Below are 26,439 nucleotides of genomic sequence, written 5' to 3'. Positions count from 1 at the left end.
CAAAGTGTGCTTCAAATATTGACAAAGGCCATAGCTCAATAAATCTCTGTTAGTTGGGCATTTGCTGGACGTTTCATTGTACAGGTAAACCACCCTAATCAATGTCATGCTCTGCAGTAATGGAAATAATCTTCCAAACTTGGAGCTGCTTCCAGGTGTACTCAATTGGTAATCAGCTGTAGCATCAAGAAAAACTGGATTCTTTAGCTGAATTCCTTGAAAAATGCCTTTCATTGGAATTCATTGGGGGTCTGCCTTCTAAAAGAAGTTTAGGGGCTCATTCGGATGTCGTTTTTCGATCAAACATCCTTGGTGTAAAGTCTGACCACCTAATTACAATGTAGGCAGTCGGAGTTTGAACCGGCCGGTGGGCAGACTGGCTTCTGATGGGCTCAAGGAGCCCATCGACCATTTGGAGCCCGCACATAACCCCTTACAGGCGGTGTATGCACCAACGGAATTATGATGTGTGGTTCCGATAGCATTTTCATGTCGGGCTTTCCCATAGCGAAATGGGAGTTGCATTGTAATAGGGTGTTCGGAACCGACGACCTGCGGTCGGTCGGTTCCCACAGCGAAATGGTGTCAGGCGGACTCAAGTCTGCCCGACATGGTAATTAGGGCCTTAGATGCAATAAAAATTGCTCCCTGATGGCTAAGGAATGCTCACAATTCCACATACTCAGGGTAATTTTCAGAATATGACATTATTTTTTAACCTTTGCTCAAGGGCTTCTCCTTCTGTATCAGAGAGCGGCTGGATGCTGCTATGCATCAATTACATCTAGTGACTCTCACTGTGACTCAAACTATTGCTGGTACAATCTGAATATTCATTTACAGACATATGAAGTGCACGAGGTCTCAGTACAAGAGTAAGTACCTCCAATTCTTCCAGTGGTACTTAAACAAATGTACTTTGCCACATATCGGGCACATTTAAGTACTTCTGTTGACAATTATAACAAGCATTGGCAAAGCCAATAGGTCCCACCTTTGGGCCATACTGGCTTTGCTCAAGCCTTTTGGTGATGCTGAACAGCATTGGCAAGATAATATGCAGCATGGACAAAAGCTAAAAAATACAAATAAAGAAACCATGATGAAGCACCCTGCGACGTCATTTTGTAGGCATGTGCCTGTGTCACCATGCATGCATGCTCATGAAATGACACAGTTACTATTTCTGATCCAAGACAGATCAGTAAATAAAACAAAATATGAAATTGAAGTAGTGAGAAAGAGCTTTTTATGTCGGAGGGTTTGACAGCAATTTGCTGCCTGATCTTCCATGGGAGGACTGGAAGAATCAACATGGAATAAACAAAGTGGATTTGAAAAGCATAAACCGAAGGAGAAGCAACACAGAGGACACAGTGAGTAGCACATGGGGAGGTTGGCTAGGGGAACAAGCATACCAGACAGAGCTTGCAGCACATTAAGGAGATACCAGCATGTGGGGGGATATTTGGCGGAGAGAAGCATGAGAGGGAGAGAGGTGAAAAACACATGCACTCTCATGCAGTGCCAAGTGAAAAGAAAGAAAATGAGTTGCCTAAAAATGAGCAGTAGGAGGATATCTGTCAGTTAATTAGATATATGGTAAGGAGGTAGTGCTTCAGGAAAGGGGCAAACAAGAGAAGGACAAGCTAAGACAATGAAAGCCATCAAATAAGAATCAAGCAAATGACAGTGACACTTAACCTAACAAATGGTAAGAAATTGACCAGCTGTAAGCCCCTGTAAGCTACTGGTAAGCTCACAGTAGGTCTTTGTATAGCTGCGCTGTCTGGTAGGCTCAACCAAAAAAAACAGCTGTTGAAAACTGATCCCTATGCGAACAGCCCAAACAAATCATTCTCTCACTCAAAGAGGCTATCAGGCTGCATGTTAGTTTTTTCCTTCTCATTGTCATCTATGAATCTAGCCTTCAACGTGCCAGAAACGTACTAATAATGATAACAGAAACAACAAACCAATAAACACTGAAAATAGTCAACTAACATTCCCTTCATCTGCCAGAGGAGGGGCAGAGAATCCACAGGTTTTTTTTACAATTTCTCTGCTACAACAGTTTTTTAACTCCGGGCATGTCAGATAATGCACAGTGGCTAGAACAAAGAGTGGCAACAAGAGATGAAGAAATACAACGACTGAGGGTCTCAAGAGTAACTGATCAAAGGATAATATTTATGATATTCCTCAAGCATCAGAATAGCATCACCTGAACCAATAATCTAGAGACAGTGGCCACACATGGATACAGATTGGATTAATTACCCAAAACTGATCTTAAGCATACATAATAAAGCAAAATGAGAACTTGTAGTGTAACATTTAAAATTAGAGAACTCTCCGCCATTCAGGTCCATCAATTTCTGACCAACAAAGGTGAAATGAGCATTTAGCTCAAACAATAGCTTGAGTCTGAAAATAAATCCAACGTTGTGTCATAATAAACACAAAGTCCAAAAGAGGAGAGTTTATTAAGGAATCGGTCACTATATTTTGATATTTCAATAGACTGATACTTACATTGTACAGAGACAGTGACTGAGCTCTGCTCCCGCCCATGTTTATTGGTTGCTGCACAGTGGTAAATGCCATCATCTTTGGAAGTTATATTGATGCGGATCAGTTTCAGGTGATTAGTAAAAAATGCTGACTCGTTGAGGATGAGCTCTCCCTTCATCCAGGTGAGATTAGAAAGCGGGTTACTGTCTGCTGTGCAGAGCAGGCTGCAGTTGGACCCCTCTAGCACTTCCGCAGTTGTTCTCATTCTCCCTTCTGTGAAACATGTAACAGACACAATGATTAATTTCAGAGAATATTTTCTAAGTATTACCTGGAATTACGCAACTTCACAACTTTGTCAGATAATTTTGTACAAAACATAAAAAGGGATATTCAATAATCAGCCATGTTGGTTAGAACAAGCTGCTTTTGGTAATGACTATCAGTATATAGTTGTCAACTAAATACTGACAACTTTCATCCATCAACCATTATCTCGCTGACTCTCCTTGATTTCAAGCACAAAGTGTGGAAATGTGTGTGCTTGACTTGTTGATCAGTGTCACTATATCTCATCTATTACAGATTATCAATTATTTGTGAAAGTCCCAACTATGGTGACAGATGCCATGGTCATCCATGTCACGGTCACAAAGAGCAGGAACCTAGCGTGTATATCTCTTTTTACTTCAATTTAATAATTTTTTCATATTATTTAATTTGCAGCATTTCTTCTTTATGGTGCAACAAACCCTAGGGGTGGAGAGGGGGATGTTGTGCTGCAGACAACAACATCAATATTTTCTCCATGTGCATGGTTGAAGAGATTTGTGGCGATGCTTGCAAAGGAAAGGCACATAAATCACGTAGACAGAAAGGGGTGGGATGAGGTGGGGTAGAGTTAAAAGGTGATGAGTTGATGGGTGAGAGGAATATCTTGAAGATGTTAGTCTGATGATCCTTCCCTAAGCTCTCTAAAAAGGGAGCAAGCTGTAGGTATGGGCAAAGCATATGAGCACAATGCATATGTGGAATATTGGGGTTTTATTCATGGAGGGACACATTTATCATGTTATTGTGTTGCCCTTGCATCATGTATGGTGTCGCAAGGGCAACGCAGTGATAAGAGATTTATAAAGCGCTCTGATACTCAAATGAGTGTCCCGGCACCAGCTTCAAGGCAATCTGCACAGGCAAAACAATGACACTATGCTGGTTGAAACATCCAAGTTTGTAATCCTTTCTTAAAAATTGATGTCTCAGCTGTTGTGTGTAGCTCCAAAGGAAGTTTATTCCAGGCAACTGACACGAAATAAGAGAAGGGCCTGCCTCCACTTCTTGCTCAATGAATCTTTGGAATATTAGCCAACCGACCAGCAGAAGATTGGAGACTTCTAGAAGGAACATACTCCTTAATCCTTTCCCTGAGATAGCTTGCACCAGTGGCCTGCAGTGCTTTATGAGCAAGGACAAGTGTTTTATAAAGAATCCTTTTAAAGGTCTAGCGTAAGCATACGACCTCTTGTATACTTTAGTATACTTCTCTTGTGGGCTTAAAGCCACTCCCCTGCTTTTGATTGTTTGTTTCAGTGTCCTTTAAAAATATTTGCTTGCTAGTGGTCAGTCCTGTCTCTTTGCCCCTTCTTTTGTCTTCTGTTCCTCCCACAGAGAAGGGACTAAGTACTATCTCATTCCACTATGGTTCATTATCTGTTCTTTGAGGGACTATTTTTTTCATGGTTGCCTGCTCTGCTACTGTTTACCTGTGTTCAGCTTAAATGCCATAGCTGCTTACAATTAAATATAGCATTTCTCACTCCCACCTCCACTTAATGCCACAGTTTTGTTACTGCTGCCACCCACGCCGTGCCTCCTGCTGCATTGCATGTATTATTTTTAGTTTTTTTGCACTTTTAGATGCCCATCGTAAGTTGGGCTTTTTTAAAGTAGGATACTCGTTTGGTTTGGGCTTCCTTTTTAGGGGATTGGGCTTCTTGAATACTTGTTTGTAAGAAGGCATTGCAACCCCTCCCACTCCTCCTGGAGCCAGGTGCTCCCGTCCCATCCCTCACCCCTCCCACCATGTTACAGGCGCTGTAGCCTCGTAGGAGCCACCTGCAGCCACAGTTTGGGGAGGCTTTGCATTTTGAGCATACTTGGTGATGAAAATACACCAACAGCTCATGATAAGGGGTAATATCTGCTTAGTTTTGTTTGTGTGCTTTGTAGTGGTTCCGTTCCCGTATGCCCTGTCAATTAGTTTCTCATGATTATGGCATGTTAGACGCAGTAATGTATATTTTTCTGAAGGACATTTAATTTGGATGTTGTGCTTTCAATTTTTAATAGCCTCAGTAGCCCCTTCCACCACACTATGCCACCGAAATTCCACGTGGTCCGACGATAATTAACTAATCCATTCGGCTATCACCTCCCCGTCGTCATGGAAAAAGAATGTGCATTTTTTTAAATACATAGCCCTGGTTTTATGTATATTGCCTCGATGTATGTTGAGCTGTGTGTCAGTGAAAAGGGTCAGGTTGCAGCCTTGAGACCTGCTCCACATACTGATCGGAATATCACCTCTGGAGTAGGCCTGGGCTAAAATTCTGTTCCGCTCGCGGAAATTGCGATAATTTGACATTTTCGCGTTCCGCGGAGAGCGCGAAAATGTCAAAATTTCTGCAATCCGCATTTTACCGGAAATTTTTTGCTTGCTCGCGCTGTAAAATAATACATTCTCACGTGCGCGATCACCTTACCTGAATCCCCGCGTTCACCGACAAGTTTTCCCGATCCGATCGCGTTCTCCACGAGATGTTGGATTGTTGGTAGCCATTTACGCTGTCTCGCGACAGTTCGCACCCGCAGTAACGTCATTCGTCGCGCGATCATGTCTTTCTTCTCGCGATCATGCACCGTGAGACAAGTGAGAACAAGATGGCCGCGCCCGTGAGCAACCGCATGGGTACATTGGCGAGCCGCGATCACGCAGAAAATACCGCGAATGGGCAGGAAAAAAACTTCCGCATCTTCACGATATTTCCGCGTGTTTGCGGAGATTTTTAACATTTTCGTGATAATTTGCGAACGTGAATTTCGCAAATTCCGCCCACCCCTACTCTGGAGGACAGAGGTGAGGCTCTTGGACCATTCTGTGTTTGGCCTCTCAGACTAACACTAGAGTGGGAGTGTCCATGTTACGACAATTATGATGCTGGGCTTGTTATGTGAAGTGGCTTTATTTAACAGCAGTGTATGTGTTGCTCCCTCATACCTGGAATACGGGGATGAAGGCAGAGGAGAGTGCCTTGCGCAGACTTGATGACCAGTGCGGGAGAGTTATGTTCTACTGATGCAGGCTGGCCGGCAGGGATACCTAGAGACGTAAGGGGCTCTCGATAAGGCTGCTAGGGGTCACGCAGAGGGTCAAACATCTGGCATAGCGATTGCAACTTATCCTGCCTCAGCTGAACCAGTCTTTCGGAGTCACCACCCTGACGTACGGTACTGCAGAGACCTCCGCTTCGTACCATTAATATCAAAGCAGGTGCAGTGGCACCGGGGCGCAGGCATGGCTCTGGGGGCTGACCTCTGTCCCCCAGTTATATCTCGTTTTCACTACCTCCAAGTGTGATGGGGGTACAAATTGGTAATCTGGGGTGCTACAGCTCTTTTCAGAAGTCTAAATGCACTGCAATTATTGTGTTCCTCCAGGGTGCAGGAGTTGGAGCATGGGAGTATGGCGTGTTAAGGGGAGGGACAGGTCTTTGCAAGGCCCGGGGCCTGCAAAGGGATCTCTAACGCATCTGGTATGTATCAGTGATAATCCGTGAGTCTCCTGACACATATGTCTATGAGATGGGTCGGATCAACTATGATGGAAAGCACTTATTTGGGATCCTAGCAGGGACAATTTATCTGCACCTGTGTAGTACTAATGACAGACTATCAGTTACTAACCTACTCCAGGCACCTAGGAGCAAAAAAAGTTTAAATCTGCATTTTTCTTGGTGTGGAAAGCTGCCTTTTTTTCAGTTCTGGGCATAGTTTGGTATTTTCCCGGCGCATTTCCAAATTTAGGACCAATAGAGCACAGCAGAACACTGGTCACAATACAATACTGCAGGAAAATACTACGGAATTAAACAAAATCAATTTTTAGAAAAGTCTTTGAACTCAAATATGTGCCATAAAAATTATCCATTATACTCCTTTTCTGTGAGGGCGTCTGTAATGCAGCTCAACTGAGTGTGTAATCTGGGCTGAGCAGTAGGTATCCTCACAACATGTATTTGCAGAAAACTCAATCAAACCAGTCTTGCCAATAGACATCAAAGAAGGGCAATCTTTGCAATCCCCATACACCCTCAAATGTGAAGTCCTCCTAGTTCTCCTCAAATTATGAGGGTTGGAACAATCACCAGACATGGATAGGTGATGCAGTAAGGACTTACATGTGGGATGTTTCAATGGAGCCTCTCCCCCATCCCCTCTGTCATCAATAAATGGTACGGGCTAAAAGGTAGAGAACTGCATATACCTGCACATATGATACCTGATGATGCTTACTGACAGAACCCCTTTCAGAGGGTCAATAGACAAGCACGAGCTACTAGACCCAACCATGGATGTTGCAACATTTTTCCTCCTAATGTCTCAGGGCGTGACCTACTATGGGTCATGGGTAACTTGGCGAAGTACTATTTCATTAGCACTTTACTCTCACTGGCAGCACAAAATGAGGACTCAAAATACCCCCGTGATCCCAATAGGATGATTGTTCAGTTTAATAATGGTCGTTAGTGCCAAAATTCGGTATTTATTACACAAGCTAAACACAACACACTGAATAATTCATAAACTAGTCTCATATGTCCCCTGGGGCCTTTCTCTTCCCCTTCTTCCTCCATGCTATAAACTGCTTCCCTGGAGGGTTCCAACAGGTGAACCCAGGTGTTGCCCACACTACCAATGCACATCAAAGCTTAGCTTTGGTCTTGAAAGTTTCTCAGCTCTTCTGGTGGTAAACCGCTGCTTCCATCTTACTCCAACCACAGTCTTCAGAATAGTCCAGAAGTTTCTCTCTCCTCTTGCTCCAAACTAAGTAGCTAACACCACATCCTTTCCACAGTTAGCAGGATCAACGTTCTGAGGTGGTCGCAGAGGGCGACGGAGTCTAGGTGCAGGACCTCTTTCTTCTTTGCACTGCCTGCCAGTAAGTTAGTGAAGCAGCGGCATCCCTATAGGCGACTTCTGGACTTGCTGATTGCGGGTACTCCTCTGACATGGCAATGGTCCCAACTGTCCTTGTAGCCGCCTATTGGCATACAGGGATCACCGATATGGTGAGAGTCCTAATCAAATGAGATCTTTCGGACAACAGCCCCTGCAGCCTCAGTGGCTCCCTCTTGGTACACAGGGGTCAATCAGTCAATCAATCAGGGAATTATGAAGCGCGCTACTCATCCTTGAGGGTCTCAGGGCGTTGGGATGGTGCAGCTCCGGTCAGTCGAAGAACCAGGTCTTGAGGTTCTTCCTGAAGATGTGCAGAGAGGGGGCATGTCTGATGTTAATCGGGAGCTCGTTCCAGGTCTTAGCTGCGATGTAGGAGAAGGATCTTCCGCCGGTGCTTTGGTGAGGGCGAGGTCGGCAGATCGGAGGTTTCTCTTGGGTACGTGGAAGGAGATTCTTTTGTTGAGATATTGGGGTCCAGTGTTGTGGATGAATTTGTAGGTATGGGTGAGAATTTTGAAGGTTACTCTCTTCTCGATGGGGAGCCAGAGGAGGTTTCTCAGGTGTTGGGTGATGTGTTTGTGTCGAGGGATGTTGAGGACAACCTGGCCGCGGTGTTTTGTATGGCATGGAGCTGGCGGAGCAGAGACTTGTTGATTCTGGTGTAGAGAGCGTTTCCTTAGGCCAGTCTGCTGGTTATGAGTGCGTGGGTGACGGTCTTTGATTCAGTGGGGATCCGTTTGAAGGTTTTCCAAATGATGCGTAGGGTGTTGAAACAGGGGGAGGTGACGGCGTTGATCTGCTGGGTCATGGAGATGGAGGAGTAGAGTACGATGCTGAGGTCCTGGGCGTGGTCTATGGGGCAAGGGGCAGCAGAGGGGGTGGGCCATGAGGTGTTGTCCCATGCTGAGGGAGAGGGTCTGAGGACAAGGACCTCAGTCTTCTCTGAGTTGAGCTTCAGCCAGCTGCTGCTCATCCAGGATGCAACGTCTTTCATTCCTTCCTGGAAGCTGAGCCTGGTGGTGGCAGGGTCCTTGGTGAGGGAGAGGATGAGCTGGGTGTCGTTGGTGTAGGATACCATGCTGAGGCCGTGCTGTCTGACGATGGAGGGGAGTGGGCCATGTAGATGTTGAAGAGTGTATGACTGAGTGATGATCCTTGGGGTACTCTGCAGTTGATCTCTGTGGGTTCGGAGAGGAAGGGCAGCAGTCTAGATTCTTTGGGTTCTACCAGTGAGGAAGGAGAGGAGCCATTAGAGGGTGGCTCCCTGTTTGCCGGCATCAAGGATTCTTGGGGGGAGTGTGAGAAGGGGCCTGATATATGCTGTCCACTAGTTCTAGTGGGCACCTTGTATCAGTCCAAACAACCCCTTATGGTGATAGGTTAAAGACAACCTTTATTGAAAGCTATCCTAGTGGTAGCTATGGAGAGCAGCCTTCAGGCTAAGTCTTGAATGAATGTAAAGCAGCTTGTTTTACCAGTATATAATCTCTTGAATGATCAAATGAAAGGACAACCACACCAGGTATATATTTAAAATATATGTATTTAGGTTAACACACACCCCTCTAGTCTCTTTTATGAGACTGGAATTCGAAGTACTTAATCTACAAGTGAGCAAGCATCAGTAATAGCACAAATACACGTTTGGGTCCTAGGGGCGTACCACACCATATACTAAAAAAGTGGTATAAGAACCACAACTGAACTAGACACAAGGCCTAGACCCTGTAGAATCGCTGGGGCCCCAAGGAACCACCCACGGTAGTGACACAGGGGACCCACGGGGACTGTATGCAGTGTGTGAACACAACCACGGGTTCCCGTTATCTTCTATGGGCAATGTCGCGGTTGGAAATTTAAAGATTAGGGACCAAACCCTTTTGGACTTAAGAAGTTCTAGGGCTAGCACCCACGGGAGCACCGGAGTACTTGAGTTACCTCACCCAGGGAAGCCGGGTGCATAGGTGTCTTTTGGTGTCGGGTCACGTCGTCGATTTCAATGGAAGCCTGCAAAGAAATGCTGCTGCCGGGAAGAGGAGAAGTGTCCGAAGAGATCCAAGCCTGGATCTAGGATGGAAGGAATCTGAAAGCAGAGGGGACAGAGTCTGGGTCACTAGCCAGTGACCGAGGGCAGGATGGACCAATGCCCACAGATGTCGGGTGCTTCAGGTGAGTTGATGGGTGTCTTGACTCTTCAGCCCAGAGGTCCAGAAGGCGTCGACGAAGTCCACGAGCCGGATTCGAGCTGTCTCACGAAGTCTGTCGAGTGCTGCGGTGTCGGCGACCAGAATGGACCCAACAAGCCTTGACAACGGCAAGTCACTGTAATTCAGAGAAAGGACTGCGGTGCAGACCAGCAAGGTCTGAGAGACTCACCCAGCGAGGTTAAGTCAGGGCACGTCTGGAGCAACCAGGAAAGCCCAAGTAGAAGAGGAGTTGCCTTCGTGGGGACCTGCTAGCCAACGGGCTAGTGATCGCGAAGGAGCCTTGAGCGGTCGCACTTGAAACTTGCCCACGGGTCACTCGTGGAGTGGAGGCCAGCAGTCTTCGGTGCAGGAGGTACTCAAGGCTGGGGCTACTCGGAGCCCAAAGCACAACTTCGAGAAAGCCCAGGAAGATGCTGTTGCTGCAAAAGATCACGGTGTCGAGGGGTCACGGTTCCACGTCACCCACGATAGCCATGGGCCTCAGCTTTGCTGTGGACTCAGGGTAGACTGGGGGAAGTCTGGAAATCCACCTCTGGGGATGCAGAGACTTCGGCGTCCGGTGGGAGCTTCAGAATTGCAGACCAGTCAGTTGCTTCTTTGGTGCCTGCCAAGCAGGGGAGTCACTCCTTGACCCCAAGGGAGATTTCTTCAGTCTTCTAGTCAGGATAGAACGTCGAAGGTCCAGGATGTACATTGCAGAGTTTCGTCCAGTGTAATCTAAAGTCACAAGGACTGGGTTCTCATACTTATACTAAGTTTGGGGGTTGGACATACTCTAGGGACCCAACTATGGGAGAGTTTGGAAAGAGGGGTGGTTACACCCATTTCCTTTGTCCAGTTTCACGCCAGAGCAGGGGCAGGTAGCCCCTGCAACCGGTTTGAACTGGACTATGCACAGGGACACCAAAAGTGCCGCCAGTGCAGGACTTCAAAGCACCAGAGAGTGCTCCCGCCCAGCCCCAATACACATCTGCCTGTCTGGGGAAGTGGTTACACCCCCCCTTCGACAGGAAACCTATTATCCAGGCCTCCCCTGCTGGAGTTTCGGTCAGCAGCAGGAGGCCAGACCCGTGTCTGTGGCAGAGGCATCCATTTTGTGATGCCTGGTCTCAGGAAAGTCCTACCGGGTTTGACCAGTGTGAACATGTCTCTCCCTCTAGAAGGGTGGAATGCCACCCCCGCTGCCAGAACTGGCGGGGGGGGGGGTAGTATTCCAAAGCGTTTGACACCAAACACGACATGTTTTGATGCAGCCACTCCAAAGTTAGCATTTACCACGAGGTTATAATGCACTTAAGAGTATATGGTATGGCTGTATCACAGAACAGCCATAAGAAAGTATTCCTGAAAGCTGCAGAGGGGCTCAGCTCATTCTTGGGCACCCTCTCACACAAAACCAAGCACTCTGCCTTCAGGATTGTCAAGGCCTGCCATAGGAGTGACTTATAGGTTTATATGTGTCTGTATATATGTGTGGAGATAGGTAGCCAATACCACTGTAAGGGGTGCAAGCACACCCTTACCCAGGCTGCAGTAGCTGACCTGTGGTGCCATTTTGGAGTGCTTCCCAGGAGTGGCATAATACATGCTTCTGCCCCTGGTAGGCCTCTGAGGTACCTATGCCCTAGGTACATAGTATACCATATACTAGGGGCTTATAAGGCACTCCAGAATCCAATTAGATATGTACCTAATGTACATGGAAACCATTTTAGAAAGAAAGCAGCTAAGCTGTGGTCCTGATTAGCAGGGCCACAGCCAGACTAAGGTCGAAAAACAGTGAAACACCAGCAAACATTGGGGGTACCCATGTGAAGCCGATCCTACTCTCCTACAGGGAGCATGCGGAGGAAGGTGTTGAAGGCTGCGGAGAGGTCGAGTGAGATCAGTGCTGCAGTGTGGCCCTGGTCTAGGGGGGTGCGGATGTCATCTGTAGCGGCAAGTAGAGCGGTCTCAGTGCAGTGGTTTCTGCGGAATCCGGATTAGGAGGAATCCATTTAGATGAATTTAGTTGGACGTTGACGTGTTCTCAGTGACTTTTGCCGTGAAGGGGAGGAGCTAGATGGGTTGGTAGTTTTTGAGGTCAGTAGGATCTGCCGAGGGCTTCTTGAGTAGGGGCTTGACTTCTGCACGTTTCCACTCACATGGGAAAGTGCCAGTTTCGAAGGTGGTGGTGATGGTGCGTCATAGTTCTGGTGCGATGGCAGTGGTGGCTCTGTGGAAGATGTGCATAGGGTAGGGGTCTGTGGGGGCTCCAGAGTGGATGCCTTTCATGGTCGATTCAGTGTCTTCCATGGTGACTGGGGTCCAGGAGGTGATGGTGGGCTGGCTGACGTTGCTGGAGGAAGGAGTGGTTTCGGAGTCAGGGGTCTGTTCGTCAAAGTTGTCGTAGAGGGACTTGATTTTCAGATGGAAGTAGGACCCTAGCTTGTTGCATAGGTCTTAGGAGGGGGCAATGTCCGTGGCTTCGCTGGGGGTTTGGTGAATTTCTGGAGGATGCTGGAGAGTTCCTTTTAGTTGCTGGAGTTGGCGAGGGTCTTGTTCTGGATGAAGGTCCTTTTGGTGGATCTGATGAGGTGGTGGTATTCTGTCATGCCGTTCTTGTATGTGGTGTTGTCTTCCAAGGATTTGCTGTTTCTCCAATTCTTCTTGAGGTGTCTGCAGGTGCGTCTGGATTCTTGGAGGTTGGCAGTGAACCAGGTGGCCTTTCTGGGGCATTGTCTGTCGGAGTTGCGAAGGGGTGCAAGCTTGGCTGCGCAGTTGGTGAACCACAGACATGGGTGACTGCCCATAGTCTCAGTTGCATGGGAAATGGCTACAGTCTAAGTTGCATGGGCGAAGACCCTGACAATCCCAGTGGCCCTCCTTGCTACTGAGCAACAGCCCTCATCTTCACTTCAGCCACACAAGGTATTGCCGACTTCTGCAAGAGAGGGGTCGGCCATCTTGCAACACCAGTTCTGAGAGGACTGGGCACTTCAATCTCTGCTCAGCATGATCCACTCACCAGGATTCCTGCAGGGTGTCGCTCAGTCCAGGCTCTCTACTCCTCAAAGGGCACACTGGTCTTGCCAGGAAGCCGGACTGCTGGTGTTCCAGGCACAGGGCAACTGTTCTTGTCTACTTGGGGATGGTCCCTCACCCAGATGGAATACTGGCAGACCTGGGTCCCCAGTCCTAATTTCGCCAGCAAGAAGTCTTGGCAATCTCAACTCCTTGGCCACTGATTGTTTTTGGGACTAGGTTCTTCCTGCAGCCAATTTCTTTGTGATTGTAGATGGAGCTTTTGGGGCCTTGCTTTCTTTTTCTTGTTGAGGTTGTTGCTGCAGACCATTTTGTCATGTTTGTAGGTTTTGTTTTGACTTCTCTTGCAGCTGCCTCAGCCAGCACTACTCGTATCAGAGGCCCAGAGGCAACATGTTTCACGGAAGGACTTCTGCATACTGTGCGTGTTTACATCTACTGAGCGGGATGAAGGATAGATCAATTGCATTGCAGCATTTGTATAGCGCGTCCTAGAGCAAATGCACAGCCATTAATTTGCATCTGGTTCCTTGGCTCCCTTTTGAGGTGTACAGTTGCAAAGATGTTGTTGACATATGTCGCCCCTGGGATATTTTGATATGCACAAGTACACAACTGTAGTTTAGCATTGACAGTGAATATTTCCAGGAGTTCAATACTCTTTGCAACAATTTTGAATATTTGTTTGATTTCTCCTACTGCTATCTTTTATTTGGCTGTTTTTCTACTATGCCAGTTGACTGGGTACTGAGTCAGGTGAGCGGTACATCAGCACCCCCCTGCATGTTTCTGTCCCAGCATTTGAGTATCATTTATTTCACTTAATTGCTTCAACCATACCTTAACTTTTTCTTTCTGCTGCTGTCCCTTCTCTACCTCCGGCCTCTCCTTTCCTCACCACACCTCCTTTCCTGGCCATAATGTCTTAGGCTGTCAGGCTTCTGACCACAACTCCACTTTCAAATGCCAAGTCTCTTTCCAGACCCTCATTCAGTCCCTCCAAGCCTTGCTGACAAGGGCTCATTCAGATCTGCTGCTACTCATTGTTTAGATGTCTTCCCTGTTGCTAATTAACAACTGGTTTCTGTTTCAGAATGCAGTGAATGATGAAGAAATGTCCAAAATCCTCTTGATATTTATCGCTTGCCAATCCCCAAGAAGATAAACTAGCCTTCTGGATAAAACTCGCCCCTGGTGCCGCCATGGTATTTCAGAAACACTTGGTATTCTTAGTCATTATGCTGCCCACCTTTCCCTTCTGTTGCACCATTCACCCTGTTGTATAACATCATCCCACCGATTCAGCCTGTCGAATGTGTCCTGTACAGCACCCTTCTTATTTGCTGTCTGTGCCACTGCCCCTTTTTTTTAGGTCGACCATAGGCACAGACCTCTAATCCACAACACAAAATTCTACATTGTGCCACAAAATTCCATGGCACACCACATAATTAAACTCCAATACATACCACTCTACAACACAAAAAACCATTCCACATAATTACACTCAATAACACACAATCCCACTCCACATAATTCCAGTACACTCAATACCACATAATTACTATCCAAATATTTTCACTGCACACCTTTCCACTTACTTCCACTACACGAATCCATTCCATGCCACACAATTCCATAACTAACAATTCCAACCCAACCCACATAATTCCACTCTATGCTACATATATCTACTCTGTAACACAAGGGTAAAAGACATTGTCATTTACAACACCAATAGCTCAAACTCAAGCAAATGCGAGACCAGTTAAATTTCCAATGCTTGTTTTATTGGGAGCCAATGAACAGCCTTCAAGTGAGAAGAAATATGAGACCTTGGGGGCTGATGCAAAAGAAATCATGCTGCTGAATTCTGGACAACCTGCAGTTTATTAGCAAGATAGTCTGGCAGAAGCAAGTATAAAGCATTTACTTAGTCCAGTCTGGACGTTATCAAAGCCTGAATTTTTAGCATGGAGGAGAGCAAAGGAAGGAACTTTTTGCAGAATGCGGAGTAACCCAAAACAGGTGCCTACCACCAATTGAATTTGTGGTTGATAAGACAGGGCCCTTTTAATGTGATGCCTAAATTCTTAACTGTATCCTGTTGAGGTCCAGGTTGCGGGGCCTCATTTGGCCAGAAAGTATGCCTTAACACTGGCGAGATAAAGCCAAATAATAATATCTCTGTCTTTTCAGTATTGCATTTCAATTGATTAGCTCTCATCCAATGAAACACAGTTGAGAGGCATTCTTTAATGGCCTCCCCAGACATTTCCACTCCCTTTCCGGAGGTAAACAACAGCTGAGTGTCGTCAGCATAAGAAATTACTTTGGCTCCTAGCTACTCAGCTAACCAGGCTAGTTTTGTAAGGTAGACATTAAATTGAGTGGCGCGAAAAGCTAAGCCCTGGGGCACTCCAACTGACACTTCATACACTTCTGAAGAGAACAGGGGTGTCCAGACTTCCTGACTTCTCTCTTCCAGAAAGGATGAAAGCCACTTTAAGGCTATGCAATTCACCCCAATTGATTGGAGTCAGGCTATCCACCTTGAAATGGGGACTGTATTGTAGTCCACCGACACGTCTAACATGACCAAGACGGCCTTCCCCCCATTATCTAAGGTGTCTTTACTATGCTCAGAGACCTCCATCAGCATTGTCTCAGTATTAAAATTGGGTCTAAACCCAGACTGGCTCGGGTGTAGAAGATCCTTAGTTTCCAAATATTGTGAAAGTTGTTGATTTACCCATTTCTCTAAAACATTTGAAAGAGCAGGAAGTAAGGAAATTGGTTTGTATTTTCCTGAACACTTGGGTCAGCTGAAGTTTTTTGGAGCAAGGATAGGATTTTAGCTTGCTTCCATTGTACCTGAACCACTCCTGTGGTCACAGAAGCATTGAGCACTTCATTTGCTAACATATTAATAATAGGTGCCCCTTATTCAAATAAGTTTGACGTGCATGGATCAGAAGGCACCCTGATTTGAGGCTTTTCATGGCTGCTAATGAATCTTCCCAAGAGATAGAAGGAAAATTAGGCAAAGTTGTCACCCTGTGGATGTCTTACTACTACATGCAACCTTGAGTGGGATGTCAGTAATCAGAGTCTCGTGCCCATGATTCCAATGACGTGAGGGGAACAGCCATCGAGCAGCTTCAGGCACTCTTGAACTGATGACTCCAATGCCATGAGGGGAACGGCTGAATAGCGGGACTACCAGACCCAGGCTTCCCCGCGCTGACGCCGCTGCCAACGCCCACATCCCGCACCCGGAGGCGCGTTTAGAGTTGCAGCGGGTGGCGTGCCCTGGACACGCCCGGGCCAAGAATGGGCCCATCTGCGCCCGTCAGCGGCTGGAAGAGGCTGGGCCACCCTCCTTAGTTTTCCCCAAAGAAGCAAGCAGATCTGATTCCAGGACACTACTTGGCTCAAGGTCAGTGCCCCACTAAACCCCCATATTTTCACTGTATTGGCAGGCTTATCTGTGTAACTGGGCTGTACTTGAACTACATCTGGGACCACTTGGTACACGGCCTAGACAAGAGCAGATGCCCTGCTGGTATTTTAAAACACAAGCGGTGAACTGACAGCATCAATAGCAACAAAGCAAGTTGAAAACAAGTACAAAAATAGGCAGGCAAATTCTGGGCATCAGTATGAGAGCAGCGTGTGCTCCGAATGTGGCCAATTTGTATATGGGTGTTTTTTAGAATAAGTTTATCTATAATGAGGTGGCTCCATTTTCTGAGAATATTACACACTATTTCAGGTTTATTGATGACATCTTTTTCATTTGGAGTGGACCTGAGGAACAACTCTCTGAATTCATTCTGTGGGTCAATCTTTGTGACCCTCACCTTAAATTCATTCCTAAAATTAGCAAGGAAAGAATTGAATTTTTAGATATATGGATTCAGGTTATAGATGAACATATTGAAGTCTCATTGTATACTAAACCCACGTCACACAACACCCTGTTAGAATACCACAGTTACCACCCACGCAGCCAAAAGGATAGTATCCCTTTCAGTCAGTTCCTGCTTCTCCGCAGGAACTGTACTTGTATCCAATCTTTTGAAATCCATGCAGAAAATCTTAAAAGCAAACTGCGCAATAGAGAATATCCATACAGAATAATCAAAGAGTCCTACAAAAGGGCGAAATATTATAATCGAGATGTCCTGTTGCAACCCAAGGCTAAAGAAATTCAGGAGAATTTAGTCTGTGTCACTAGGCATTCTAATTTTAATAACAAACTGCGTCAAGCGATTAACTCCTCTTGGCATATCCTTAATTCTGGCAACCAGATGAATACTATACCGAAACCTATTTTTGCCTTTCGCAGAAATAGGAACTTGAGAAATGTACTGGTGAAATCCATGTTACCAGATAGGAATGAGATGGTCCAGCGTTCCATTACTGGTTCTAACCCTATTCTTGGCACACATAGATGTGGCGGATGCCATGCCTGTGCTTTTGTGAAAACTACTTCCAGCCTACAATGGGGCAATAAGACTTTCCTTTTTAAAGAAATGACTAACTGCAAGATGTCTAATTTGAGCTATCTTATCCTTTGCCCCTGTGGCAAAGGTTATGTGGGCGAAACCAGTAGAGAGATGCGGGTCAGATTTAGTGAACACAAATCTGCCATAAACAATAAACGTGTAGGAGCTCCTCTAGTGAAACATTGGCTTGATAACGAACACTTTATTAAAGATCTCAAATGGCTGATATTAGAACGTGTACATATACCTAAAGATGGCAATACTGACGCCCTTAAAAGGAAAAGAGAAGTCTTTTGGATATTTACTCTTCAGACTTTTGAGACAGGTCTGAATGAATCCTTTCCCTGGGAAAATGCGATTATGTAAATCTTAGTCTTGCGTTCTGCACTGTTATGGCTGACTGTTAACCATTACATTGGTATCTCCCACTTCTAGATTTACCATGAAGTTTCGTCGATTAAATTTGGGAATAAATTCCCGTATACTGTTTGATGCTTGGCATCTTCTATCTTTAAATTTTGATCCGTGTTTTTCCCATTTAGTTTGGCTTCACTCTTCGAGAATTTACATTTTTTATTCTCTTGGAGTGTTGCTAATATAATATTTTCATTTCTGTGTAAGAGCTGGTTATTACGTTGTATTTTAGAGGTAGTCCCGATTTTTCTATATATTTTTTCGAGATGTAGATATCTTAATAAGAATGGATTTTATTAAGCATCTACGGACTCCGATTTTATAATATCCATTTATGATTTAGATTGCTGTATAGTTATTGGACTATACTATACCTAATTACGAGATACCAAGATGGCAGCGCTACGTTTTGTTTTGTCTTTTGAACCAGGTCATCTATTAGCGTGATTTGTCCTTCATTGGTTTCCTGAAAATCTTCCCCTATCCAAGATGGCGGCTGCGTCGCGCGACGTTAGAAGCATCCTTACGGACTATACAACTCCGAAATGATTCAGGTGATGTGCGTTTCCTTTCTCTAATTGAAACGCCAGCACTATATAATGAGGGCTTGGTTCAGGGACTTACTACCTCTGAGACTTCATGTCTTGAAGAGATGTGGCGATTCGGAAATTCGTGAGGGAACTCTTCCCCTGACCAAGTAAGTGCAGTAACTAGCGGACTCGCTTTTCTTTAAGATGTCCTTACCTGGACTAGTATGCTGCCCCTATTTTGCTCTCTTATTATGTCAAATATTACTCGCCTCCCTTTAGTAGCTGTATTCGCCGCATGTGGTGATTTCTTCCCCGTTTTTTAAATAAAGTTTTCCCTTATAAGCTTGCTAAGTTATTTCCCTCTTGAGCTTGGGGTATTCGTGGTCGTTTTTGGACTACTGATCATTATGACTTTTGACTTTCCTTGCATGTCTATATAACAGGAAAGTTAGTTTTGAGTTTCTAACTACACCTATGAAGATAATGCTAAAGCTTTTGCCTATATATAGACTTTTTTCAACTCTATCTTTGCAGATTTTATCGATTTGGTCTATAGGATCTACTGTGAAAGCAACCTTGGGAATACATGCCTTAGAAAGATATTGACACAAGTGGAGAAACCCACTTTGATTCAAGTTAATGAATACTAAGTAAGTCTCATATATTCTTGAAACACTTAAGAGGCTTCATGTATCCTTGGATATGTTCCGCATTGGACGATTATAAGTAGGAATCTGGATTAGCTGCTTCTGATTCTTATTTTTCTCTTTCTTTTGTATTCAGCCTCCCATAAAAATAGTATGCTCTATCTAAAGGATACTATTCTAACTTTATGAGACTTCCTTATACGGATATATACGGATATCACCTGAATTTGGTGGGTTCTAATGTGGTTCTTATAGAACTTTCATATATAGCTTTTCTAGAGTGAAAAAATTGGCATTATTTTATCTTATTTTCTTTTCCAGTTCTTTACTGTTTATCATTGAAGCGGCTTGATACTTCCTATCTCCGGCGAGTTATATCCAGGGTCTCCATAGATTTTACATCAATTTATTGAGAAGACTCGTATCTTTACTGAATTCTAGGAGGAAAGTTTGAGCGACTTATGTTAACTCTATGTGATAACATCTTACTCTAAGTAATTGTGGCATAACAAGTATGTATAATTAGATTTTTCTATAGTCTAACTGTGGGTGCATTTGGTGTATCTTTCCTCTTGATTTCCATCACTTGGTAAGGTTCTATGATTCCTTTATAATTCTCTTTGATGGTCCTCTAGATTAGGATTATTTTTATGCATGTACTGTATAGATTACGATATCCTTTAACTCTCAGTCTAAGCTCCCATGAAGCATTGTGATGTATATTAGGCCTGGGCGGTAAATTCCGTTCCGCTCGCGGAATTTGCGGAATTTCGGTAATTTCGCGTTCCGCGGAAAACGCGAAATTGCCCAAAATTCTGCTTTCCGCGACTTCGCAAAATTTTTTCTTGTTCGCGTTCTTAAAATGCGTGTTCGCGAGCTATTTCTCCCCGAACACGCAAACAGCAACTGTGAACAGGAAAAAAGCATCGCGATCAAGCAATTCCGCGTGTTCGCGGAATTTCTGCGTGTTCGCGGAGATTTTTTACCGTTTCGCGGAGATTTGCGTAACGCGATTACGCAAATTCCGCCCACCCCTAATGTATATAGTGGGATTAATTTAAAGAATCTAAATGTTGTTATAATTGTTCCCGCAGATGATATTGACGAAGCTTCAAGGAATCTTTTGAAAATAAATTATCGGTCAGATTAACTTAGTGTACTAGTTAGGTTTGGAGTTTTCGCCTTTTGAATATACCATCAGGGCCCTGAGGAAGGACGGTGCATGAGATTCCGAAACGCGCGTCGGCGCAATTGTGTTTTGTATTTTGTTCTTGATGTATTTTATCGTTATGTGGGTTTTTATTGTTTTCTGCCTTTTTTATGTATCACTTACATTTGTCCTTGATGTGTATGTCTGAATTGTTGATTTATGTACCTTGACCAAATGTATTGCTTTGTCGATGTCTGAGACTCTGCCTACTTGGATGAAGAGTTTAACTGTATTGATGTCTTTGATAAAAATATAAAGATTAGCTCTATGAGGAAAGTAAATATATATTTGTTGATAATAAAAACTAAATAATGTTATATTATATTGTTTTCTTCTTTGTGGGCAAGCAGATCTGGTTCCAGGACGCTACTTGGCTCAAGGTCAGTGCCCCATTAAACCCCCATATTTTCACTGTATTGGCAGGCTTATCTGTGATACTGGGCTGTAATTGAACTACATCTGGGACCACTTGGTACACGGCCTAGACAAGAGTAGATGCCCTGCTGGTATTTTAAAACACAAGCGGTGAACTGACAGCATCAATAGCAACAAAGCAAGTTGAAAACAAGTAGAAAAATAGGCAGGCGAATCGGTGCTGATAAAAAACAACGAGCCCTCCCGATACCAAAACCCATAGTGCAACCCACCTCCATTGACAGGATGTTGGAGACAGCAATAGGAGTGGTGGCAACATAAATAGAATGGACTGAGAGACGGCTATCACTCACTCCTAATCTGAATCTTCCCCCGATAGATTTGGACACATCACAAGCCTCCGGTCCCTTGAGCAGCAACTCCCCTAGGGCCCAGATAATTAGAGACGAGGTGCCTAATGTTGAACTACATAAGGAGGTAGTGCCCACGCGTCAAGTGAAAAGAGGAAAACCTAAAGCACCAGTGAGAACAGGGGTGAAAAAGAAGAAGGCAGCAGAAGAAACCACGGACGTTGATGATAGCGGGGAAGGATGTTCGTCTAGTAGTATGGAAGGTGGCAAAGAACAACCTGTATGGGTCACAAATTTAGTGGTGGACTTACAATTCCAAGTAAGGGCTATTGTAAAGGACAAACTTAAAATGCTGGTAGAAAGGGTTGATAAGCTGACCATGCTGCTAGAGGCTAGGGTAGGGGGTCACACATGGAAGAGAAGGGATTGGTAGTGGCCAAGAAATACAGGCTGCATCTAGTACCAGCAAGGCTGCCCGTACCCCATCCAAGAGTGGCCCCCCACCCACTACTGTTAAAGACCAAGTAAGACAGTGTAATGCAAGCCCTAGTAGGGTAAAACCACCACCTGTTCTTCCGCAGAGCAGTGGTCTATGTCAAGAAAATCACAGCGGGAAGTGGTAGAACCTAGCAAAATTACTGAAACTTTCAAAGAAAATAATCCTCCACCGTGTATTAATCTACCACGAGCCTCAACCCCTTACGTTGTTATTTTGTCAGGCATTCCCGAACTTGGGAGGGGGCAAAAGGAATCTCACCAGGAGCTAAAAAATAAATGCATGTCTGGTTAGTTAACAACAAGCAATTCAACTATGAGGATGCAGGGGAGTTGGCTGGGTGGGCTGGAGACCTAAGGTATTGCAGGGAGACTGTGTGGTGATAAATGTTAGAAATCCATCAGTCGGCCAAGCAATCCTAAACAGGGATGACTGGAGACAGGAGGAGACCACAAGAGCCCACCCGCTAGGCTATTTCTATTCCCCAGGGAGACCACAACAGTGTAGAGATTGATGGGAGGGGAGGCCTCTAAAACAAAACTACCAAATTGACAATTTGGAATTCTGACGGTCTAGGCAATCACTCTTCAATATCCCCAAAACCAATAGATTGGGTGTCCGTGAAGGAGTGGATTGACTTGGACCCAAGGGGCATGGGTTGAAGGAACATATTCACCAAGGAGGGGAGACAGTAGATCAATGCACGATACTCAAAGAGGGTGAGACCAGTGGGAGGAGGGAAGGGACAATAAGAGGTAATAAGGCAGAATCCAAAGGGGCTAAAACAATCAGCCAATCCCGTGTTTCCAATAGTGAGACTCCCCAGAAGTTAGACTTGTGCACAGGTGGTATTTTGCCGCCCCCGTTCCCAGAACTTGCGGCCAAAGATAGTCTGCTGGATCTATCAAGGCTGCGAGTTATATTTTGGAACATAGCCGGCCTTGCTTCCAAGCTGGATAATTCTGATTAGGGGAGCTTCATTGAGCAACATGAAATCTGTATGTTTCAAGAAACATGGGCAAGGGGGGATATCCCCAAACTAGGCTATGCCACATATACCATAGCAGCGTCATCAGGGGTAAAGGGAAGGCCGTCAGGGGGGTTGTGCATCTGGGTGGGGCACACTTGGGTTGCACATCACACCAGCTAGAAAAATCTTCAAAGACATTCTGTGTGTCCTCCTTTAATTTCCCTTCAAGGGTTACTATCGCTCTAATAAATGTCTACTCAAGACCAGTTAGCCATAGTCAAGAGTCGAAGACTTGACGTGTTAACGACATTCCTTGCTACCATCCCTGATAACTACCTGTTGATTGTAGGGGGGGATTTCAATTGCCAGTATGACCCCTTAGATGGTATGAATAGGGATAACCCGTGTGAAGAAGATCTACATTGGGCTGTGCCCGATACAACCTGTCCGCTAGTAAGAGTATGGACTCCTCTGGTACTCCAGATGAATTCTCTTGTATTAAAATACTCATTGAGGGCATGGAACAGTAAAACTAATTCTGACATCCCTAGTAAGCATAATTTTAATAGAATTGGCCATGGCTCCTTAATTGATTATTATTTGGTCAGTATAAAATCATGGCACAGGGTCGCTGACTTTAAGATTGTCCCGCGCCACGATAGTGACCATAATGCACTAGTTTTAGAATTGCTTACATTAAACCCCGAGAGTTCCACAGATTTGGCTACACCTGCTGATGGCAGATTGACTCTCACTAATTGTAGGAAGAGAGTCAGATGCGCGGAACTAAGCCAATCTCCAAAAAAGTTAGGCGCCCCGTACCAAACTGTTATTCCAATCCTCATGGACTCTATTCAATCTGTCTCGGCTGACAGTTCCCAAATTGAATCACCGAAGGTCGCCCTAAACCATACTAGGCCACGGCTACTATGGCTAACTTCTTCCCGAACAAAAAAGTTAGTAATAACAGAACACCCCGCCATCCTTGGTTTAATGAAAAATGTCAAAAGGCTAAAATAGCTCTGGTTTCTGCCATTAAGGCTAATGATAGACCTTTGATTAAAATCTACAGAGCGGCCTATCGAACTAGTATTGTGGATGCAAAACAAGCATTTGCAATGCTTGCGGTCTCACCTTTGGGAACCTATATGTATTTAGCTATGCAGCACATTAGCCTGGGTGCTGAACATCTACTGTACTTTAAAATGGAAGGAGAGTAAGCACCAAACTGCGTGACACGCCAGGTATGGGAACACATGGAGAGAAATATTGCCTTTCAGCGTGAAATGGTATAGTCTGAAGCTCTGTTTTTAATATTAAATCAGGGTATTCGATGGTCATATCACTGAAAATACAAGATTTGAAAAAATATTTTTGTCTACGGGTGCTTGTGGAAGACAAATTCTATGGACTGGAATCTAGAGCATGCTAAAGTGATTCTGGTATTTTACTGACCCCTGCTGGTCGTTTTCTATCAAGACAAATAGAGGCAGTTGAACAGAAAGAAAAGTCCTTAAGCGGAAGCAGACAAGTCCTAGGGCTGATCTCCAGAGCCCACATAGTACATGCACATACATGTATATAATAAGTATATACTAAAGTATATACAAGAGGTCTCGAATGCTCGACTTAAACACACAAGGGGGAAAAAAGGAGGATGAGAAAGACTTAAGTACCGTCACAAAGGGAGACAGCAGGAACCAGCAACAGAAATAAACGAGCCATGGGTGTCAGGTACTGGATTAAAGAGGCCTGGGGTGGTTTCAATTCTAAAGAGCCCTGGTATTCGGCCCGCCGACATTTATTTAATAGGGCTTCCGAACAGAGCTTTGGGCACTGGTACTCATTATTTGACAAATTGAGCACTGACGCATCTGAAAAATACTTTTCCTTCGACGATGCACGATGCACACAGCACTCATCCCACTTTGGCACAGTGCTTTTCTAATCACATTCCACTCGCAGGCTCCCGCACCCCGCATGTGGAAGTGCTTCGGGCTCGTGCTCTGACCAACTTGCTCCTTTAATGGACTGTAATGGAAGTGAAGTTCCTTGAGAGCTGCAGGGCTCAGGGTTTACTGCTCCGGTGTCCCGGTGGGAGAAAAACCGAGCAGCTGAAGCACGAGGCAGGAAACGCGGAAATTACCCGAGAGCATAGCTGCCAAGGTTTTAGATTGCTATGTGTGACATTTTCATAATTTCTGTGTAACTATGAGTGCCATTAAAACCACTATAAGTGACACTTTTCTCGCCAGCAAAATCAACCAATAAAAGATGAGGGAAACATAAATATTAGAAATCGGACACATTTGAGCAACGAGAAACTCTAAGATCTTAAAACTGCTGCAAATTCATGAGGTGGCTGAGTCATAATTGCAAACGAAATTATCAAAATATCATACATAGCAATCTGAAACCTTGGCAGATATGAAAGAGGGTGCGCATCACTTCACATGACATAGCATTGAAGACCATGCCCATACTTCTGTTCTTGACACCGAGTCTTGTTTACTTAAATATTTCAAAAAAGTGATAGGAAGTATGTGTTTTATTCTATTGCTATTTTATTGCTTCTCTTGTACAGTGCTGATCATATAATAAACTTGTGAATTTTGGTTGGCATAACGTATTGACTAATGAGAATAAAAAGGCAGAAGCAATGCCAATTAGACAAAAATAAAAGAAAAGGAGCATGGTAAAACAAGGAGAATAAAACAAATCACTTTTACCAGGTGGTGTTTGTTGTCCAAGACGAGGCCATGCAAACAATGTATGTAATGGGAAAAGGTTTTTCACTTGGAGTGGGGTGAACTAAGTCGGTAAAGCTGTCACTGCAGGGGCCACCTTATTCATAAGCGAATGGTGTAAGCAGGAAAGTAAGACTTGTGAAGTAACTACTACTATTAGCCTCAGATGTCACCACTAGGAAAAAAAAGCGGACAGCTAGAAAGCAGGTCACATGGCTCCGCTAAGAATTAACACTAAAAGGAGCAAGGACTTGCGTTTATACTGCAGAACCACCTAACACGGTGTGAGAGGCCCTAACACAGAGCCCAGCTGCCTCGGGCCTATAGCGTACATTAATTAGAGTCAGCTGACTCGCGGACTCCGGCTGACGCAGTTAGCAGTGTCATGACAGCATGGTGCTGGGCAAGCCTCAGGAGAGGCTGGGAGATACACACAGCGGTCACAGCAGGCTGTATTATTTCAAAATGTAACACCAGTGAAGTGAGCAGTCCAGGAGTCTGGCGCACCACAGCTACACAATTCACTTACTTGAACGAGTCAATAAACTAAGAGAACTGCAAGTACTCTGTAGCAAAGAGAAACATTTTAAGTAATTTTTAAAACATACTTACTGCTTATTTGTGCTGCAACGCTAGGTGAGACCTAAAAAGGGTGGGAAAGTGACAAGTGGGAAACTCTTAGAAGCTCCCTGGGCATCAGTGACATGAAGAAATTTTGGAATGTGGTAAAAACGGGTAGCCCCGAAGGGAAGCCGGCTATAGAGCCAAACCTAGGGGCATATGTGTGGAAGGACCACTTTGAGTCCCTTAACTCGAGGGCAAAGCCAGAGGTCAATGCAACGAATGAAGCATGTTACTCCCTGCAGGACGATTGCTCTAATGTAACTATGATCACCCCTAGAACGGCGGATGACACCCCGATGATAACCTTCACAGAGATAACCGGTGCTCTAAGCCAAATCGCTCCTGTTAAGGCACCAGGGTTAGACAAGATCCCCGGGGATTTGTTCCATAGCGAACCAACTATTTGGGCTCCACATTTCTGGATTTTATTTAATGCTGTCATGCAAGGTATGGCAATCCCTATTAGTTGGGCTGGGGCTGAAATAATACCAGTCCATAAAAAAGGATCTCCGATGTTGCCCACAAATTAAAGGCCCATAAGCCTTATTGACATCAGGCAAAAAAATCTATGCACGTGTGCTG

The 26,439-nt window shown here is 44.9% G+C and overlaps 1 protein-coding gene across 5 annotated transcripts in view; it reads right to left on the bottom strand.

Annotated features, from left to right (window-relative positions):
* LOC146809012 (sialic acid-binding Ig-like lectin 13) overlaps positions 1-26,439 on the bottom strand; it is a 580,696-nt gene that overhangs the window by 124,274 nt on the left and 429,983 nt on the right. For all 5 annotated transcript variants that reach the window (XM_085615801.1, XM_085615802.1, XM_085615800.1 and 2 more), the window contains one exon: positions 2,536-2,787. In XM_085615801.1, coding sequence (XP_085471927.1) covers positions 2,536-2,787 — 252 coding nt within the window. The remainder of the gene's footprint in view (positions 1-2,535; positions 2,788-26,439) is intronic.

Source organism: Triturus cristatus, chromosome 7 (genome assembly GCF_964204655.1).
Source record: "Triturus cristatus chromosome 7, aTriCri1.1, whole genome shotgun sequence".
Lineage (NCBI taxonomy): Eukaryota > Metazoa > Chordata > Amphibia > Caudata > Salamandridae > Triturus > Triturus cristatus.
This window is presented reverse-complemented; position numbering and strand designations above follow the sequence as displayed.